The 21,102-nt window shown below is 45.1% G+C and overlaps 1 protein-coding gene and 1 long non-coding RNA gene across 3 annotated transcripts in view; both read left to right on the top strand.

The window, feature by feature from the left end:
* The first annotated feature begins 287 nt into the window (after nt 1-287).
* Nucleotides 288-21,102, top strand: part of Jam3 (junction adhesion molecule 3) — a 58,038-nt gene continuing 37,223 nt past the window's right edge. The window contains exon 1 of one of the 2 annotated variants that reach the window (NM_023277.4): nt 288-418. In NM_023277.4, coding sequence (NP_075766.1) covers nt 343-418 — 76 coding nt within the window. In that variant the 5' untranslated portion in view covers nt 288-342. Of the gene's footprint in view, nt 419-3,367; nt 7,117-21,102 lie in introns of those variants that run through there. The other variant, XM_030244741.1, reaches the window with a different exon arrangement.
* Nucleotides 7,123-18,471, top strand: LOC115487155. The gene is made up of 2 exons (XR_003948113.1): nt 7,123-8,198; nt 12,726-18,471. It is a non-coding gene; the product is annotated as an uncharacterized LOC115487155 (long non-coding RNA).

The following is a 21,102-nucleotide window of genomic DNA, read 5'->3' as shown; positions in this document are numbered from 1 at the left end:
CTCTCCAGCCCCATCATTCCCTAAATCTTAATGGAGTAATCCTTCTTAGATCTGTAGCGATAATCTACAGTTTCATAAATCTACCCCGCCTCCCTCCCAGACACGCTTTTTAATTCTCTTCCCGCTAAGTTCATCGACAGAGGTAGCACCTGGAAGCACTGAGCATCTTTGCATCCATAGCAACCAGACTTGAGCTTTCTCGGTCACTATGGTGCCGGCTCGGCCGAGGCCGCGTGGTCGCTATGGAAACTGGAGGCGGGTCGCAGGGTCCAAGCAGGCTGGGCGCATGCGCACGAGGCCGGTTCTCCGCTCCGAGCCTGAGCCCCTCACATTCCCCTCGACATGGCGCTGAGCCGGCGGCTGCGACTTCGACTGTACGCGCGGCTGCCTGACTTCTTCCTGCTGCTGCTCTTCAGGGGTGAGTTGACGCTTCAGTGCCGCTAGGAAGTGTGTGGTCTGTGCCGATGGGGACAGAGCGGCCCGGGCCGCGGTGGAATAGCGGTTTCGGCTCCCACGACTCCAGGTCCGGCCGAGAAGCTGAGGGGTGGCCTCTGCGGGAGCGTGGCGGGCGAGGCTCCGTGAGCGGTCGGGTCGGGTCCGGTCTCGGGCAGACCCGCGTGGATGCGGCTGGTCCCGTACAGGGACACGGCCCTCTAGAAGGACCGTGGCAGATGCCTCACGGGCTCTAAAACTTGCTGGAGGAAACACCCCATCAGCAAGCAGTGTGGTACCCAGAAGTCGTGGAGGACAAGCGGCTTGGGAAGCTCCAGAGGCCTGTCCTCCCAGGAGCTGCTAGGGTCAACAAAGAAGCTGAACTGGGCAAGGCCAGCCAGCCTTGTGCGGAGATGGGGACTGCACAGGGATGAGCATCTTTGTTGCAGCGTGGTGGAGGAGACCCTGACTCCCAAATAGCATCTGGATCATTTGATCCCGACACACTGCTAAACTTGAAAGTTTTGCTCATTTCTTTCCAGTGGAATTCCTGGGAGACAGTATCTCCCTGGTCGGTTGGGCGAAAAGCACTGTAAAGTTTACTTTGCAGTTACTTTCCATAAATACCACAGGGCACTTCGAAGCTATTATCTCAGTCCTTAAAACAGCTCAGTGAAGTGGGTTTGTGAACCCATTTTTAGAGGCGAATATTAGTCTTCTTTAAAAAAATTTTTTTCATTAAGAACTGACGGCCAAACAAGTAGTGGCAAACTTAAGGTTTCATAAGGCACCACTCCTTCTTCAGAAGGTAACCCAACCCGGACCACTCCTCAACCCTTGGTTTGTTCCTTGGCTTTGCTGACGCCTACGATGTTCTCCAGAGTATACAAATTAATACACCAAAGCACTGTTGGGAGTGGGGGGTGGTCAGGCAAGAAGACAAAGCGCTTTTGTGTTTGACGCTTATTCTAGTGGGGTGCTCAGGGTGGTGGTAGAAAACAGGGGCTCTGGTGCAGAAGTGTTGGAAACAGGCTTCTGTAGCAAGGATGAGGCTTAGCATACATTTTTTTTTTTACCATATATTTTGCTTGATTTTAAATTTTAAAGCCAAATGCAGTTGGGAGATAGAGCTGACCCGAGGCTAGCCAGGGGACAGGAGTGTCAGCAATGTCCAACTCCCACTGTGCTGGTGCCACTGGCACGTACTATTCACAGACTAGAACAACTCCCTATTGTTGGAGAGATTCCCTCACATGAAATTCTGCAGTTTTTATTGGAGAAAATATTTTGCAGTTGACTTGAGGGATGAATTTCTTCATGATGATTTGTTAGTAGAAGTAGAGACGGCTAAGGGCTCCATAGACTCTTGTCTCAGATGCTGCCCCTCAGGCGGGGTTTAAGTTGGTGGGTTTCTTGGTATTGAGGGATGGGATTTACTTCCATTCCATAGGAATTACAGTAGATATTTGTAATCTAGGATTGAAGGCAAGATGAGGTGCCAGCTGTAGCTAGCTTGCTTGCTTTCTTTCTTTCTTTCTTTTTTTTTTTTTTCCCCGAGACAGGGTTTTTCTGTGTAGTCCTGGCTGTCCTGGAACTCACTCTGTAGACCAGGCTGGCCTTGAACTCAGAGATCTGCCTGCTTCTGCCTCCCAAGTGCTGGGATTAAAGGCGTGCGCTAGCACTGCCCGGCTGTAGCTTTCTTGTTAAAGGAAGGAATTTCCTATTATATAGTTTTTACCTTACGTCTACCTTAAAGCTGGAGAGGTACTCAGTGAATACAAAGGAGTACTGTGGCAGAGGACCCAAGTTCTGTTCACAGCACCAACTTGATGGCTCAACCAGCACACAGCTTGAGCCTCGGGGTATCTGACACACTTCTCTGAGCTCTGTGGGCGCTCAAATTCATACATGCATGTGGGCCCTTCACACAGAAGTAAATGTAAAATTAGCCTTTAAAGACGTGTCATCTTCATAGGGGACAGCTGTGCCTTCTTAATTTTTAGGATTACACTTTTCACTTGGTATCTCTGTGTACCATTTTCATTTAAAAATGCTAGCTCCTGCCTTCCTGCCTGCTGTGACTCATGTTTGTAACCCCAGTGCTCTGCAGGCTGAGGCAGGAGGATCACTGAGCTCCAAGGCATTCCGGGATCCACAGTGAGTTCCAGGTTACCCTGGGGTAGCATGAGACAGCAAAAACTTACAAATTCTAATTTGTATGTGGTGACACATGCCTATAATCCCAGGCCTTGAGGGGCAGAGAGAGGCAGGGGGATCACTGCCAGTTCTTCAAGTCCAGCCTAGGCTACATGGCAAATTCAAGGCATGCCAGGGCTACCCAGAGACCATATTCCAAAAATTAAAAAAGATAATTCCTAACATAGTAAACATTCCATGTGATTGCCCTTCCTGGGCTGTATTATGAGACCTTAGTGTGAATTATTTCATTTAATTTTGATAACTTAAGACTGTGTTATTATTTTTCCTGACTTGTGTATGAAGAAACCAGCATGCAGAGGTCAGGCTCTGGAGGCGGTACCTCAGGCACGGAAAACCTGGAAGTCTCTAGTCTGTGGCAGCTCAGTCTTTGGCTACTTGTTTATTGTGTCTGACAGTGGACATTCTTATTATGGATCAGTTTAGTAAAATGATCACACATTCAAAGACATACTGTTTGTATGTGTATAATATTCCTTTGTGAGGTGGATGGCTGGTCCGATTCAGCCTTACAGATGTTAGGCCGCGTCCCCTTTTTGAGTGATTATGTAGCAAGTCAGTAACTTTCCAGAACTTTCGGTGTACCAGAGAACAGACTTTATTTAGAACCAGAACAACAGTTTGCAGTCTTGAAGACAGTTTCTTCTGTTTACTTAGACTCCTGAGACATGTTTTATAATGTCCTACATTGATTGATTGCTTGATTGAACTCAGGGCCTTGAACATATAGCTCCTGCCTTTTTATGGCATTTTATTTCCTTTTGATCACTTGATTGTCACAGTCATTTTCAGGGTTGTATGTGCCCTTTAAGAAAAACAGAGGACAGCTGATCCCAAAACATGAAATACTTGGAAGGAACCACTGCTCATCTTCAAATGACTTGTTTATGGTCAGGCTACAGGCTGAGGAGACTGAGTGGATAGTTGGTAGGGATCTTAGTCATTAAATAATTGCAGTGTTAAACTCAGTAGTCACAGAGCTCCATCTCCTAAAGTTTAGTGGAAGGTGCTCTCCAGGCAGCCCCCAAGGGATAGCCCTAAGTCCATTTTCTGAAAGGCAGCGGATGCACAAGCATGCTTTCTGATTGTACGTTGTAATAGAAGACTCCACGGACATACTGCACCCACCTTGCAGCTGTTAGGGATGCGGTATTAACAAATTCCTTCTTCGTAAATCCTTTGAATTCTTCTAAAGCACAAGTGGGGTAAAAGAGAAGAAAATATGTGTGAGAGTGGGTTAGAGCACGCAGTTGGCTGATCCTGGTGATGGGAAGCAGATTCTATAGCCTCTCTCAAGGTGTTTCCAATCAGGTCTGTGTGCGTGTGTGTGTGTGATGGCATTTGGGCTGAGTGCACATTTTAAATCTTTGCACATGCCTCTGAAGTCTAGCACTGTATACATATATCTGCACTGGCATATGAAGAGATCTGGAAACTAAGTTGAGTAAGCAGATTCTTTTACACTCAGGCTAGCAAGGACACTGTCCACTGAATGGCAGCCTAAAGCATTAGCTTACTGCCTCTTTGCTGCTTGCCATGATGCACAGAAATCTACCTGTTTCCGATGTCCCAGGAGGCAGAGGTTTTTCCGGTTGCTGTGTTTTGGTTTTCTTGCTTCTCTATGATATTGATTATGTGCCCTGTATTGCCTCTCACCGCCCCCACCACCACTGTGCGTAGCAGGATTTGCGATGCTGCTTTGCTTTTCAATCTATAAGGAAGATTCTTCGCTTAGGTCTTTTTGCTTTTTCTTTTAAAAGTTTATTTTTCAAATAAATGTTTTATTTTATGATGTCTTAATTAACGTTTTGGTTGCTGTGCCCAAACACCATGACCAAGGCAACGTATAAAAGAAAACACTTAACCTGGGGCTCACAGTTCTGGAGGGTTAAAGTCCGTAACCATCATGGTGGGGCGCATGGCAGCAGGCAGGTGTGCCTGGCACTGGAGCAGTAACTGAGAGCTTATATCTTAATCTGTAAGAAGGAGGGAGGAAGAAAAGAGAAGGAAAGAGCTAATTGGGAATGACATGGGCTTTTGAAACCTCAAAGCCCATCTCCAGTGACACACCTCCTCCAACCAGGCCACACGTCCCCATCCTTCCCAAACAGCTTGACCAACTGGGAACCAAGCATTCAAATGTATGAGCCATAGGGGCCATTCGCACTCAAACCAGCACACATATGTACTGGGGTTTTGCCTGCATGTTTATCTGTGCTCCATGTGTGTGGAGTGCCCAAGGAGGCCAGAAGAAGGCATCAGCTTCTCTGAGACTGAGGTTACAGATGCTTGTGAGCTGCCAGGTAAGTATTGGGAATCAAACTCAAGTCTTCTGGAAGAAAACCAGTGCCCTTAACCACTGAACTATTCAGTCCCCATAACTTTATTTGCATGAATACGTACTTGTTTGTCTGTATGTGTACTGTATGTATGCACACGCCCAGAGAGGCCAGAAGAGGGTGTTAGATCCCCCAGAGCTGGAATTAACAGATGGCTTGGAGTTACCTCTGTGTAGGGGCTGGGCCCAGAACTGGGTCCTCTGCAAGGGTAGCAAATGCCCTTAAATGCTGAGCTCTTTCCAGCCTTTATGTCTTTCATCTGTCGAGTATCCCAGTCTACGCTGGTTTACTTTGTTTCTACAATTATTGTTAAAGTCAAATTCTGCCAGTCATATCGTCTGTTGTGTCTGGTAACTTCAACTCACAGTCATCTTTCCTGTCTGAATAATCATAATCGTAGTAATCATTCCAACCAGCGTGTTAGCATGTCTCCTCCATTATGTCAGGTACTGTTCACCACAGCACGGGCACACAATGAGTAAGAAGCCTAGCCTTGAAGAGCCAGTATGCGTGTATGACCACTCACACTGGGCTTTTGGCCGTTGGTGTGAGGACAGTTAGCAGTGATGTTAAAGAAGAAACTGACCCAGGACAGAGATGGCTCTAGTAAGTCTTGCCTGTCGTCTGTCTGTGTCACTTGAAAGCCAGTTAACATTTTTAACCACTCTGCGTGGCTAGGCATTTTTAGTAGATCTTATTTTAGTTCAGCGGCTGCAGGAACGACAGGGTAGTCTCAGTTTTTACTGTAGTAGTTGTCGTGGAAGGAAATGGTATTTTCTGTCATCTACTCTGTGTAGCTGCAAAGTTAAGAGGAAAAATGTGGAGAAATGTTTATCAGGCGCTTTAAAGGACACAGGCTGCGACTACTACAATTTGTGATTACAGTTATGTAAAACACCAGGGGAAAATGTAGAGATCATTGATAGGTTGTTTCTAAACAGCAGTGCCCTGGGCTGCTCGCTCTTGGCTTTGTGCCTTCCCTTCCTCATCCTTTTGCTTTATTTTTGAAGTCTTTAATGAGTTTTGTTCTTTTTTATATAGATATATAATTTTTTAAAAGTTGTGTTTTGTTTTGATTTCTCATAGTTACAGTACTGGGATTTTAGATTTGACATTAGTAAAGGGAAAACCTGATTTGTTTAATACAAGTAGCCTCTGCCTTTATCTAGTTTCTTCACAGCAGCACCGAATTGGATGAAGGAGGAATGTCCCTGGAGTTCAGTTGTTTGCTCATGTATTCTTTGTGACACATTTCAGCGATTAATTGCCATTGGCTTTGGGTAGGAGAACAGCTGTGGCGTCAACAAATGGTTAAGGGGGACTGAAGTACCTGCCCTGCCCCCATCATTAGGGACAAACAAAAGAGCCCGAGTGATTGCCTGGCTTGCTGTTGCTGCACTTTGAGCACTGCCCTGTGCCAGCCGCTGAGCTCCCGGGCTGGGATGGGGAGTAGGGGGATGGGACTAGGGCTTGGGGGAGGGAATGATTCTCTAAGGTGATGAGAGTAAGGAGGGCAGGTTGCTTTCATGGGAAGCAGAAAGTTACCCGACCGTGTGCCCATCGCCCGTGTGCCTGTCATTTGTTCCTGCCCAGTGGACATCCCTGTCTTTAGAATGAGGTGCAACCTCGCAGCTGTCCTCAAGCTTATGGTGGATGGAGCCGACCCTCAGACAGCTGCTTCTCTTTCTTTGGCCACCACGGTTTAATTAAAGCACTTCTGTGTTTGTTTTGTTCTTTCTTTTGCTAACAAATAACAGTCTGGGCTTATGTAGCTCAGGCTTGCCTGGAACTCAGTCTGTGCCTCTCTCTGTCTCTGTCTCTCTCTGCCTCTATCCCCCCCTCTCTCCCCAACCCCTCTGTGTGTGTGTGTGTGTGTGTGTGTGCGCGCGCGTGTAATTGCTTTCTCTTATTTTTTGAGACATGGCCTCTCACTGAACCGAGGACTGGTCAGAGTCTACTTGGCAGAGTGGACAGCAAGCCCCAGGGGGCTTCCTGTCACTACCTGTCCATTGCTGGGATTGCAGCTTGTGCTGTGTTGCCTGGGTTCTGAGGGAGCCTCTCAGGCCGTCATGCTTGCATGGCCTTACTGAGCGATTCTTCTGCCTCAGCTGTTGGCGCACGGTTACAGGTATGTGACACCACACTTGGCTTCCTACTGACCACATAAGTGCAGGTTTAGGTGAGTAGAGATGTGGGAAGAGAGAACAGTGGAGGGAAAGTGTAGACAGGGATGTGCTTGGAGTGTGTTAGTGTTTGCTGAGACTCTGGGTTATCAGGATTGATAACAGCTGTTGAATGCTGTGTGCTGGGCACTGTATGGATTGTACCAGATAAGATAGTGAGTTCAGACTACTATAGCGTAATTTCATAAGCCAGTGCCTTACACCATAGACAGCTGTGTCTCACTGCTTTGTCGTCTTAAATGTCTGAGAGCAAGGTTGCTAGCATGTCCATTCCCTAGTGAGACCTTCTTCCTGGCTCGTGGATGGCTACTGTCTTTTCATAGGCTGGAGGAGCGAGAGCGTGACGTCTCTTCTAGCAGCCATGATCCTGTGATGGCATCCTGCCCTCATGACCTAAGCCTAGTTACTTTTTAAAGCCTGCACCTAATACCATCTAATTAGGGATTACCGTTACAACATAGGCTTTAGGAGGACACGAACTTGAGCTACCTTAATTAGTCGCAGCTCATTGTGATTTGCCAGTACTGAATTTGTAGATATGGAATCTGAGGCCTGGCCCAAGGTCACAATAAACAAAAGAGCCATACCCAAAGTGGGACATCTATAGTGCTCTCTCCAAAGCAGTGGACAGATCACCTAGCAAGTATTAATAGTCTTAGTAATGTTCTGTAGAATGGGTATCCTGGTTCTAGACTGGGCTTGGTTTGTATTCTGGACTCTCCTTTTAGCTGTGGACAGTCTGTTCAAGACACCCAGTCGATTCCTAAACCTGGGCAGAACAGAACCCTGTGTTGTGGGATGTTTCCTGAACACAAGCTGTAAACATCATGCCTTTTCCCTCTTAAGAGTGCCATGTCATGTACTATGTCTGAGAGTTATGCAGTTTTTGGACAAAGAAGTACAATTAATGTCTTTTTCCTTCACACTAGTTAGAAGATACTTCGAATGACTTCTTTTTCTTTGCCATCAAGTCAAGAATGTTCAGCTTTTCACTGAAGAGCCCCACTGTGCAGCTCCTCGGTGCCAGGTCTGAATTGCCAGAGTTGGGACTGCTGAGTAAAATAAGGGTTACATGGATACAGTCTGTAGTGATGGTTGACCCATTGGCCAGACGCCTCCTGAAGTGAACAGTGAGCCGTCATGCATGTGGTGTAGGCATGATGGGTAAGGGGGCGATCCGTATCTCAGGTAGGATGAGCAGGACAGCATAAGTTTTTATCTCAGCAGAGTGCCATACGGTTTCTAACTTAGGAACTTCAGCTTTTGGAGTTTTCATTTGCTATTCCAGGATGCAGCTGACCTCAGGTAACTAAAACTGCGATGAGGGAGGTGCCTGTGTCTACAAAACTGTACCTAAGTTAATGTTCTTCAAGTGCATAGCTACTGGACACATTATTTTAGGTTGTTAGTCCTTTTGTCTTAGAACTTAGAGAGAGAGGATGAGGAAAAGACAGTGTATGCTCGGTGCCCTCTGGTTGTGAAGTTGATAGAGTTGGGCTGGAGAGATGACTCAGCTGTTAAAGGCTGGGCTCACAACCAAAAATGTAAGAGAAGTTTAGAGTTGTATCCATTGCCTCCTCTATATTGCTAATCTCTTCCCTAGCTACATTAAAGGTTGTTTTTCTCCTTTCCCCTTCTTTTTTTTTTTTTTTTTTTTTTTTTTTTGGTGGGGTGTGGGGAGAAGGGAGGTGCATTTTGAAAAGTTTCTGTAGTGTGTCACTAAGATGAGTTTCTTTTTAGTTTTCTACTTAGATTTTATAGATTATATATCTATTTTTTCCTGTGTATTAAGTATTTAAATAGTCATCTTTTTTTTTTCCTTATCCTTTCAACTTGGGGCTCTGACTGCATGTATTCAGTTCCTGTGTTCTCCAAGACGGTTGTTTTTTTCCCTCTCATACTGTTATATTCTTGGCTGTGTAAGCTATTCTGAATTCTGCAACCGGCTATTTCTGCTTCCAGCCTTTTCTGTTATTGAACCAATGCCTGGAGGACTTTCCCCTACTGATTATTATGTTCATTTCTGAAATATTACTTGGTTCCTTTTTTTTTTAAGATTTATTTACTTATTGTATGTAAGTACACTCTAGCTGTCTTCTGACACACCAGAAGAGGGCATCAGATCTCATTATGGATGGTTGTGAGCCACCATGTGGTTGCTGGGATTTGAACTCAGGACCTTTGGAAGAGCAGTCAGTGCTCAACCACTGAGCCACCTCTCCAGTCTCTACTTGGTTCTTTTGGAATGTTTTCTTTAAGTTTTTAGTCTTTGAAAGACTTGAGGCTCTGCGTCTATAATCAGCCCTGGTATTCAGGACACTGACCCGGGAGGGACTTGAGTGTGAGCCCAGTTTGGGCTGCAGGTTATAGCTCGTCCTTTGGCTACTTTGTGGGTTCTTCTTCCTTCTACCCTTCTGCACCCTTTTTCCACCTTTTTCACCTCCTCATCCTAGATATGAGAAATAATGGATAGAGAGGAAAGGGGGAGCATTATTGGAGCATTATTATCTTGCTGCTGATTAGGGCCTTCAGGTTCCTTGGTGCAAGTTTGATCTTCCTTGCTGTCAGAATATCTAATTTCGTCTTCTTTTTTCTTTTGCATACAACTATTCAATAAACTTGGACCAACAACAACCAATCAAAAAAAATCCACCACCAACTCGGGGGCCCTAGCATTTTTATATCCTCTGAAAAGTCCCCAGAACTCCACATTTGTGGCAAAATCTCAGAAACTGCCTGCAGCTGGCAAAATCACGCCTCTGCTAGAGCACGAGGCAAATCATAGCTGCAGTGAACAGACTGAAGCAGCCTCATATCCCACACCTGGGATTCAAATTCTTACATAACATTTCCACGTTTTTTAAAGACACCAAAATTCTAAAGTTGTCACTACAATAGGTTGAAATCCTGGCTCATTCAACATGCAAACAAATGTTTAACATTTATGCACAGTTAAAAATTATAGCTTCCATGGGCTGGTGAGATGGCTCAGCAGGTAAGAGCACCGGACTGCTCTTCCGAAGGTCCAGAGTTCAAATCACAGCAACTACATGGTGGCTCACAACCATCCGTAACGAGATCTGACTCCCTCTTCTGGAATGTCAGAAGACAGCTACAGTGTACTTACATATAATAAATAAATAAATAAATCTTTAAAAAAAAATTATAGCTTCCATATTTGACATTCCAACTATCCAAAGTCTTAGGCATCTAAAGCTAATGCTTGTTGTTTCCTGTGACTTTGGCAGGTAGGGTTTTGCCTCTGCTTAGGAGGAGCATGGTTCACCCGTGACGGCTCGGCCTAACTCAAGGATGCTTGTCTGGAGAGCAGGCTTTCCCCAGGGCCAGCTGCCAGCTGCCACCTCGAGGATGACTGTTGTCCTTTGCAGGGTCCTTGCAACAACTTGAAAATGTTAGGCTCTGTGTCCTTTTATTCCCTTTGGCTCAAAAACACAGAGAACCCTGAAATGCTAAAATATGAGCACGTGCTCTGCCACCCTCCCTGCTTTCTGGTTTAGCCCAAACTATTTGTTTGTTCTTTTACTATCTCCTCACTGCCTGTGAGTCTAGAGGTGCAGACAGTGCCTAGCCTGTGAAGATCGTGCTGTTGGGGTGAATAGAACTTTTCCAGAAAGCTCTATTTTACTTGTTTCCTCTTTTGATTAACAGAAGAGCCACGCACTTTCCTTTTAGTGTTTGTCATGAAAAGAATGTTGTCATTCAAATATAAATTGCTATAGTTTACACACTTCCATGATGGCGTGCTGTCCCTGGGGCAGGAGTGCAGATGACACTCCTGGGGCTCTGTAGCTTTAGTCATATCCCTACTTGTAATCTCTGACCTTTATCTGTCATTCAGGACCTAGCGACATAGATAGGAGAGTTATAGTCACCCAAAGTGGAAGTCACTGCAGTGACAGCTGTAAGCGAGACATCCTGAGGCCAGGGACAAAGGTGACCTAGAGCTTCCAGCTGAAATAGGAGATTCTTCCTTGTTCATGATGAGTGTTAGCTTAAAAGGACAGATGCCACCCACTGCACCCTGTTCATAGCCACACACTTCCTGGGTGATGGGAGGAACACTGCTTTGTGGGTGTTGAACAGTCTAGATTCTTTCTAGATGTTTATGTGATTCATATTTGGATCTCAGGGAGCTAGTACTGGTTTTAATCCAAATAATTAAACCTGCGCCTCTTCTCTTACACTACCACCAAAATATGCATGATTGTTCCCTTTCTTGTTAGATAATGGTTGCTAGTTTTGAATGTTAGATCCAAAGAAGTGATTTTTCCCTCAGGCATCCGGCAAAGTTGTTAAGTGATTAGCTGAACTAATATATGTCTTCATTCTTTATAATTGTATTTGAGAGTTTTAAAACTTGAACAGAAAGTTTGTCCGACCAACATTTAGATATGGTCTGGAGCCAAGTAAGCTTCATTTGAAGCCTACTGTGAAAGGCTGGAAAAGCTCGTGCTCAGAGAGAGCCACAGTGGTTGTTTATTATTCTCACCCTTAAATCTCTGACCAGCCACGAATGCTGTATAAACATGCTAATTTATCTTTTTGGTTTTTCGAGACAGGGCTTCTTTGTGTAGCCTTGGCTGTCCTGGAACTCACTCTGTAGACCAGGCTGGCCTCGAACTCAGAATTCCGCCTGCCTCTGCCTCCCTCCCAAGTGCTGGGATTAAAGGCGTGCACCACCACGCCCGGCTAGGTCCTGCTTTTATTTACCAAGACTCAAAGAGACATAGGTAATTGGTTGGGTTGTATTAGTAATTAGACTGAATTCTTTAGTACCTTCTGTTTGCTACTGAGACAGTGCTTAAATTGTTAAAAGAAAGGGTTTACATGGCTAGCTATGTCAGAGCTTGCTGTCCATCCTGTCATGGAGGAGGAGTGTGGCAGAGCTAACATTGTGGAGGTTGGGAAGCATATCCAGAGAAGGCAGAGCAGGAGGCAGGGAAGGAGGGGGAGAGACAAATGGACCGAGAGACAGCCCTACAGGTGTGCTCACTGATAATCTCCAATGCTTAAGCATTAATGCTTATTACTAGATGGGACATTTTCTCTGCTGCTGTATTTGGTTTGGCTAGAAGCTGTTTGACTGTATTTATTCATTTACTTAAATTCAGTGTATATGTGTGTGTTTGCCTACATGTATATATGTGTACCATGTGTGTGCTTGGTACATACTGAGGCCACAAAAGGCTGTCAGAGCCTCGGGAACTGGAGTTATAGATGATTGTGAGCTATCAGGTGGGTGCTGAGAATTGAACCCTGTTTCTCTGCCAGAGCAACAAGTGATCTTATTAGCCTTTGAGCCACACACATCTCCAGGCTCAGTTGTCTGACTTTACAGGATGAGTTTGGAACCTTAGCTGTGAGTCTATAGAGCCATCACTCAGTGAAAACAACTGTTTCCATGTCTTTTATTTAAAGGCAATGTTTTAGACCCAAGGGGACACAAACTTGTGATTTTGGAAATGTCATAGTAAAAGATGAAAATTAAAACCTTTTCCAAAACTATTTTTATGTTCTTATCCATTCATTTCAGTGGGAAAAGTGGGAGCAGCAGGTAAAGGGGCTGCTGCCTGATAATGTAAGTTCAGTCCTTGTCACGCACATGGTTCCCAGGAACGTCATAGCTGGCTCCTAAGGACATGCAACCTCAGCTCCGGGTATCTGACACCTTCCCCTGACTTCTGGAGGTGAGCACCGGCACTTGGCACATACATTGACACATAAATAAAACGTAAACCTTTAGGAAATTAAACTGAAAAAGTGTTGCTTGAGGGAGGCTAATCTCTGACTTGCCCAGTGTCTCCTGGTGCTAACAGTCCCAGGAGAGAGCAGAGATAAGCCACACAGGAAACAAGGTAAAGGGATGAGTTGGTGGCTCAGTTTCTACCTCTGATGTCCATCTATCATCCCCGGGCACTGCTGTTGAGAGGATGGTTCATGGCATCGGAAGGAGGTATGGACCCCACTGAGGTCGAAGGTCTTTGGCCATGGCTCAAGCCTCACTTGCTGCTTGCAAGCTGCAGGAAGCTGTCCCTCAGGGTGAGTTCAGACTAGGTGGCTGTTGAGGTGTACGCTCTGCGTTTTGTTCTTGAGCTCACAGAATTTACTCTCTGCGCTTCTCTTGTCAAGTACATTTGCTACGTGTGAAGTAAATAAGAGTTACTAAAACTTGGTTGCTTCTATTCTTACCTGCGAACAGCGCCTTTTACCTCACACATTTTAAAAGCTTTTTAGGAGGCTTCTAGGAAGAAAATTAGCTCAGATTTGAAGATTAAAAACCAGGTAAAAATGATAATCTTTATCAGAGTTTCATACACATATACCGTGAGATATGATCATTCCAGTCCTCCAGCCTTCCCTCAAGCTCCTGCAATAAAGCCCCCTCAAAATGTGTGTGTGTCTCTCCTTTTATGGTTCTGTGTTTTTGATAGGTTACCAAGTCCTGTTGGCGCTGCCCATATGTGTGTGGGACGGGACTGTGCGCTGGAGCACAGGAAATCTACCAGTGGCCAGGGATTTAGAAAAGAATGGGTCTCCCCGCAGCGGTTCACCTGCTCCGTAAGGCCTCGGTAACTCCTCGGGAAGGGATGGGGGCCTGCGGAGCACATCATTCCCGCTGGGATTGGGGCCCGCACTGCTCCTGTACTGGTCTTTCACGGGATCAACTGTTGCTGAGAGCTGATGAACGTGACACCACAGTCCTCTCCTCCAACTCATATATTCTTCCTACTCTTTCCCCTGATGCTGCCTGAGACTTGGTGGCAGGGGCAGTGGTGGCAGTGGTGGGATGGTGTATGATAAAGGTGTCCTGCTGAGAACTGAGCCCTCAGTTTCTCATTCTCAGCATGCAGACAGCCATACATCTCTCCAGCGACTGTTGCCAGTGCAGAAAGAACAGCCCCAGCCCGAATGTGACCATATATATTAAACACAGTTTGACACTACATTTGAGCAATTTAACCCTTTAGGCTCCTACCCTAGGTTCTAAGACCTTCCTTCCCAGCCATGGGAATTAGCCCAGGATTACGTACCAAGGCATGAAATTCCTTTCTGTGGAGCAGGCCTCAGATCCAATCAAAACACCGTAAGTTACTCCATAAGAGTCATGCCACCATATACACTTGACGTATATTTTGCCTGGTAGGTTGGTAGTGTAGTGTGCAAGGCCTAGCGGTAGGTAAAAAAGATAGCCAATGTATTTTCTCTCTGGTTGTTTGTATAGTGCCTTCTGATGGAAGCTAGCCAGGAGAGAGATTCCTGGAGGGAATGTCCTGAGGCAAAGTGAGTGGTTAAGACACCGGTTTTTAGCTTTATGACTTATCCCCTTTTCTGTCTTATTTGTAATGTAACAGTCATGTGACCTGCTTTGTTGTAAGGCCTTGATGTCCCATGCAAATCCCCTTCCTTTCAAAGGAAAAAGACGAGGTGTAGCTTTCTGGATGCCATGTGGTACCCCTCTTTTCATGTCTGTGTCCTGCCTTCCAAAGAGGAGCTGGGAGATGAAGCTGAGTGCTAGAGCACGGCCCCTTCCCCTCCTGCTTGGCGCACATGGCTGTGTAATAAGGATAAGTTGATAATAGCACTGTAGGAGTTGATTTTCTGCTGGCGGACCCTGAGATCGGTCATGTGCTGTCAGGTTCCGTGGAGTCTCACTGTCGCTGAGTGACTACTGTGCTGGTGACCTACAGTTCCATTGCTGCAGCTGACCTGTGCGCTGCAGGATATCACCTTTCTTCTTCCTTCTCAGCTCTCTCCAGGACATCCAGCTTTATGGATTCTTTGTGCGGCCTCTTGGTAGAGCTTCAGTCTGAGGCAACCTCCTTCTCTTCCACATTCTCTTTATCAGAGCGAGCATAAGCTAAATCTGGCTTTGACTCTCACTCCTGCTGTGCCACTCTTGCCTGGTTTCCTTATCTAGAAACCAGCAGTACTACATACCTCTGTAGGGTTATTTTACAAAATACTGGCTATAAAAAGTACTAATAGGAGTAAAAAAAAAAAAAAAAACTTACTAGTATACTACAGTTAAGATGAAATCATTTAGTTCATGGTGGCTCATGCCTAGGCCAGGCGTACTATGCCAGTCTGTGCTACATCGCAAGGTCCTGTCTTAAAAAAACCAAAAGGAAATAAATGAGCAAATAATAAATTCATAGTTCATGTGGAAAATACTCAGTAGAGTGCCTGGCATGACCACAAGGGCTTTTGTAGGTTTGCCTTTCAGTGCTAGGCGGTCAAGATATACTGTTACCAACCCCTGTTGCTTCAGCTACGGATGTTAACCCGCAATTCATATGATTCTTAGTTATCTAGGGACAAAGTGAAGTTGTCTAGATGGCTTCCGGCCCTCACCTATGGAGGAAGCCCTTCCGTGGCCCTGGATCCCGTGTAATAATGTGCCCTTCGTTTTGCAAAAGATGTTTTATCTACAATTAAGATTTCTTTTAGCTGGGCGATGGTGGCACATGCCTTTAATCCCAGCACTTGGGAGGCAGAGGCAGGCAGATTTCTGAGTTCGAGGCCAGCCTGGTCTACAGAGTAAGTTCCAGGACAGCCAGGGCTATACAGAGAAACCCTGTCTCGAAAAAAAAAATATTTTCCTTCCCTTTCCCTTTCCCTTTCCCTTTCCCTTTCCCTTTCCCTTTCCCTTTCCCTTTCCCTTTCCCTTTCCCTTTCCTTCCTTCCTTTCTTTCTTTCTAAAGATTTATTTATTTTATGTATTATGTGAGTACACTGTAGCTATACAGATGGTTGTGAGCCTTCATGTGGTTGTTGGGAGTTGAATATTTAGGACCTCTGCTCTCTCTGGTCAACCTTGTTCTCTCTGGTCAACCCCGCTCTCTCAGTCCCTGCTTGCTCTGGCTCAAAGATTTATTTATTATTATACATAAGTACACTGTAGCTGTCTTCAGACACTCCAAAAGAGGGCATCAGATCTCACTATGAGTGGTTGTGAGCCACCATGTAGTTGCTGGCATTTGAACTCGGGACCTTCGGAAGAGCAGTCAGTGCCCTTCCAGAGGTCCTGTATTCAATTCCCAGCAACCACATGGTGGCTACAACCTTCTGTAATGGGATCTGATGTCCTCTTCTGGTGAGTCTGAGGACAGCAACAGTGTACTCACATAAAATGAATAAATAAATCTTTAAAACTATTTCTTTTCGGGGCTGGTGAGATGGCTCAGTGGGTAAGAGCACCCGACTACTCTTCCGAAGGTCTGAAGTTCAAATCCCAGCAACCACATGGTGGCTCACAACTACCCGTAATGAGATCTGATGCCCTCTTCAGGTGCGTCTGAAGACAGCTACAGTGTACTTACATATAATTAATAATAAAAACAAAAAACAAAACCTATTTCTTTATTTTTGCCTTTTCCATCCTCTTCTACTTCTGGTTATATAGGGGGTGTTAAAATAGCCACAGAGATTTTCCCCAGGCAAGGGGACTTGATTTGGGAGGTTGCAATTTTTTTTTTTTTTAGTCTCTGAAGACAGGGTTTCTCTATGTTGTTGTGGCTGCGCTGAAACTCACTCTGTAGACCAGGCTGGCCTCAAACTCAGAGAGATTCACCTGCCTCTGCCTCCCAGGTGCTGGGATTAAAGGTGTGTGCTGCCACCCCCCATAGGAGGTTGCAAATTTAAAAAAAAAATTAAATTCCGACGTTGCAAAAATACTATGTTCAAAATGCAGTTGGTTGTCCTCCAGAATTTTTCTGCAGAACACTAATCAAATTTTAAAATTTGTGAGTAAAGAAGAAGCATTCTTTCAGAGTTTCAGACGTTCTTAGTCACAGTGGTTCCTTGATTATTTACGGAAAAGATTAGACCTCTTTGCCTGGGAGACAGTTTTCCTGCCTGAACCAGGAAAGACTGACAGTAAGAGGTTTAGTGGCAATTCCAGCATCTTTAGAAGTAAGGGGGCTGCCACTGTACCTCAGAGTTTACACTAAGAACAAATGTGTGGTTCAGTAAGTACCCTTAATGGCTGAAGCTGCTTGTGTGGTGCTTATGTAGATAGTTCCAGCTCTCAGGACACTGAGGCAGGAGGATTATGAGTTCCAGGATGGCTTAGCAAGACTGTCTTAAACAAATGATAGCGGAGTCCACGGCTGAAAGGGTACATAACTAGACTGGCCTCCATGTTCTGCGGTGTTTATACCTTGGAATTTTAGTTGTTTTATTTTTTTCCCATAACTTTTCCCATATGTTTCATATTCTGAGGTTATTGTGTTATAGTTTTTGGGTGAAGGACATTTGTGGGGGGAAGAATGAGAGAAAAGAAAACTCCTAGCCCATCAAAGTTCACCACTCAAAGACATAACGCGCCACGTGCAAGGGCGTTAAAGCAGAGCATTGTGGAATTCAGTTCTAGCCTCCCTGAGCTTTCCTGGATTATATTCATAGTCATTTCAGATCTCTGGTTGAAATCTTGGAGTCTGGAGATGTGAATTGTTGTTTAAGTTAGAGGCATACACTGGGCAGCGAATCTTGGAATTTGTCTTGTTGTAGACCTCAATAGATGAGACCGAATTTCCTTTGTCAGTGCAGTTCCCCTGCATTGGGCTTCTGTACATGAAGCAGTTTGATAAATCCTTGTTACTTAGTAACTGGGCTGATGATCCGGAGGCCTGGGTTCACACTGTTGATCCCACCTGTTCTTTCCTGTAGTTTTACCCACAGATCCATTCTTACCCATCTACTCACACAGCCCTGCAGGGTGCAGGGAGAGATGTGGTAGGGCAGGACTTTTCCTTTTCGGTGGGTGATGCACTCACGTGCTGCAGGGCGTTGAGAAGCTCACTATGTGCCAGGACACCTGATGGTGATGTGACTCCAGATATTTCCAGGTGTGGCTGTCAGGATCCCTGCTGAGCACCACAGCTGTAAGTCTGCTCAGCAGGAGGCAGTTGAGGCCTACAGAACTGAGCGACAAGCTTTAGATCAGACTGTTAGGTGGTAGAACCGGGTCTGAAAATCCAGCTTCGTGAATGAACCTGACAAATGTTCAGTGTTTATCTGCAGGGCGTCACCACCTCTGGAACCTGTACCATTCATCCTAAAAGAACCCCTAAATGCTGGAGAAACTTTTGAGCAATGTCAACAGCTGCAGTGGGTTTTTTGGAGTACTCAGTTTGCTGCTATGAGCCGTAGAGTGACTACATTTGAGGTGAATGTAGAGTATTGATAACCACTGAATTCCAGTCTACGGAAGCAAGCAGGAGTACAACTCTGGAATCCAGTATCCATTGCCCAAATAAAATTAACTGCTTTAGGGCTTATGTTGATCTCTTCTGTATTTTCCATTTGTACTTTTTATGTTTTCCAGTTTATGCTTTTTAATAAAGGCAAAAATCTACACAGAGTAATCCTTTATACATTTGTTGTTTTGTTCCATTTTATCTTCCTGTTCTGAGTCTTCAATGCATAGAAATTCTGGATTCACTTGGAAATAAGCAAGAAAAGTCGTAAAGGAGGGTCCCACCGAGAACACGCATGGTGCTACACGCCTGTAATCACAGCAGTGGGAGATAAGGGAAGGAGGAGCAGGAGTTCAAGGCTATCCTTGGCTACGTAGAATCTGAGGCCAGACTGTCCTTCATGAGACTGTATCAATCAAGCAAAAAGTTGAGTACAGTTGGTTCTCAGAAAGAAACAAATGTCAGACAGGGACATCCAGAATTATTAAGCAAACGCTTGTTTAAGGTCGGGTCACATTATCTGAACACTGGGATTCCAGAGTTCTTTCAAGCTCTTAGCTGTGAAATCTCTCGGCTGTGGTGCAGTCATGAGTAGGACCTTTCCTCTGGGTTGTGTAACAAAGCCATTTATCCTTGCGGGTTGCCTGAGCTACTTGCTGTGTTGAAGACCTCAAATGCTTTGCTTTGAAGACGCTTTTCTTCTTAAATGTACCGAGATTTCTGGATTTATAATTGGGTTGTTATATAATGTGATTCTAAAACTGAATTTACAACATGAAAGAGCTTTGAGACCCATGGTCAGCCTACCAGGGGTCACGTCCTTAAAATAAACTGTCTATGCCCAGAAGCCACCGTCAGTAGCTTCTCAGGTAGGGGTTGGGGGGCTTGTGAGTCCCTCCCCATCACTGCTGGAATGTCGCAGGCTTGATCTTATACACATAACCATATTTGCTGCTGTGAGTTCATAAGTTCAATGGTTCTGCCCTGTCCAAAGACACTGTTTTGCCACAGTCCACTAGACCTCTGGCCCTTACACTCTTTCCACCCCTCTTCTGTTGACCCTGAGTCTCAGGGGGAGAAGGAGATGTGATGTAGGCGTCCCATTAGTGGCAGACATATGTTGCTTGCACTCTATTTGTAAGTTTCTGTACTAACTACTGTCCGGTGCACAGCGGTTTCTCTGCTATGATCTGAGAGTTATACTAATATATGGGCACTGTGCCATTTGATAAAGCATTTGAGGGGGCTGGAGAGATGGCTCAGTGGTTCAGAGTACTGGCTGCTCTCCCAGGGGACCCAGGTTTGATTTCCTGCACCTACATGTTGGCTCACAACTATTTCAGTGGATCCAGTGGCCTCTCCTGGTCTCAGTAGACACCAGTTATGCTTTTGGTCTACAGACTGCAGGCAAAACACTTATGCATATATGTTGAATAGATGAATAAGAGAAAGAAAGAAAGAAAGAAAGAAAGAAAGAAAGAAAGAAAGAAAGGGAAAGGGAAAAAGGGAAAGGGAAAAAGGAAAAGGGAAAGGGAAAGAAAAAGAAAAAAGAGCGGCTTAGCGCCGGTCGCTCTGAGAGCTTTGCTTGTCGAACCCGTTTTTCATAAAGAAATACTGAAGAAAGCTGACCAGTTCCTGCAGTTCTAACACTATGGCTCTGGCTCAGGGTTTAGTGACATTCAGGGATGTGGCTGTGGATTTCTCTGAGGAGGAGTGGGAATTCCTGGACCCTGCTCAGAAGATCCTGTACAGGCATGTGTGGGAGACCTACAGCAGTTTTATCTCACTAGGAGACAGATCTACTAGAAAGGATGTGACACTCTTTCTGGAAGCATCTTACCCTCTCACTGAGCACAATAAAGATCATAGCTAAAGCGTTAAAAAAAGAAAGAAAGAAAGAAAGAAAGAAAGAAAGAAAGAAGAAAGAGGTTTTGAGCATCTGCAGGTTTTTGTATTGAAGTCTCCTTATTCCTGTTATCCAGGATCCATTTCAGTATGGTACCCTAGCCTGCTTTCCTTCAAGCAGAGAGTGGTTCTCTGATGTTTCCAGCTGCCCTGTACTTCGGACTAACAGCTTCTGTCCGTATATTGGAATATGCAGTTGGTTACCAATAAACATTTTGATTCTCCCCTCCTTTGGTAGACAGTGCCTAGATTTACTAATTAGACAAGTAACTAACTCACCAAATGTTAACATATTTAATTTGGCTTAATATTATTAAACATTCGTTGGATGCTCATGGATGTTGGTACTTTCCAGAATGGTTTATTGATTACCTAAAGAGTGTGTGGGTGTCTTGGAGGTTGTGGAAAAGGGCTCCAGTCACTGCCTCTGTAGGATAGATATACTACAGAAACCCCTTTGCCCTCAAATTCATGCCTCACTTAGACCTCAGAATGGGGTCAGCACCTTAGGATGGGAATGGAAATTGTGACTGCCTCTGATTCTTTGGCCCTCCTCCTCCCCAGAAGTTTGTACTAGACACAGTTTCTAAGAGGAAGAGCTGGCAGGTTGTGGCCACAGTTGTTAATATGTGTGGTAGGCACTCTGCATTTCAGCACTTTTGCTATTGGACTCTCCTAGCTGCGGTATCTGCATGGTGCAGTTGGGAACAGGACACAGGATACTTCATTAAACAGTTCTTAAAGATTATTTTATTTTATGTCATTGTTTTTGGTTGTATGTATGCATATGTACCTCTTGTATGCCTA

This window comes from Mus musculus, chromosome 9, assembly GCF_000001635.26.
Source record: "Mus musculus strain C57BL/6J chromosome 9, GRCm38.p6 C57BL/6J".
Lineage (NCBI taxonomy): Eukaryota > Metazoa > Chordata > Mammalia > Rodentia > Muridae > Mus > Mus musculus.
This window is presented reverse-complemented; position numbering and strand designations above follow the sequence as displayed.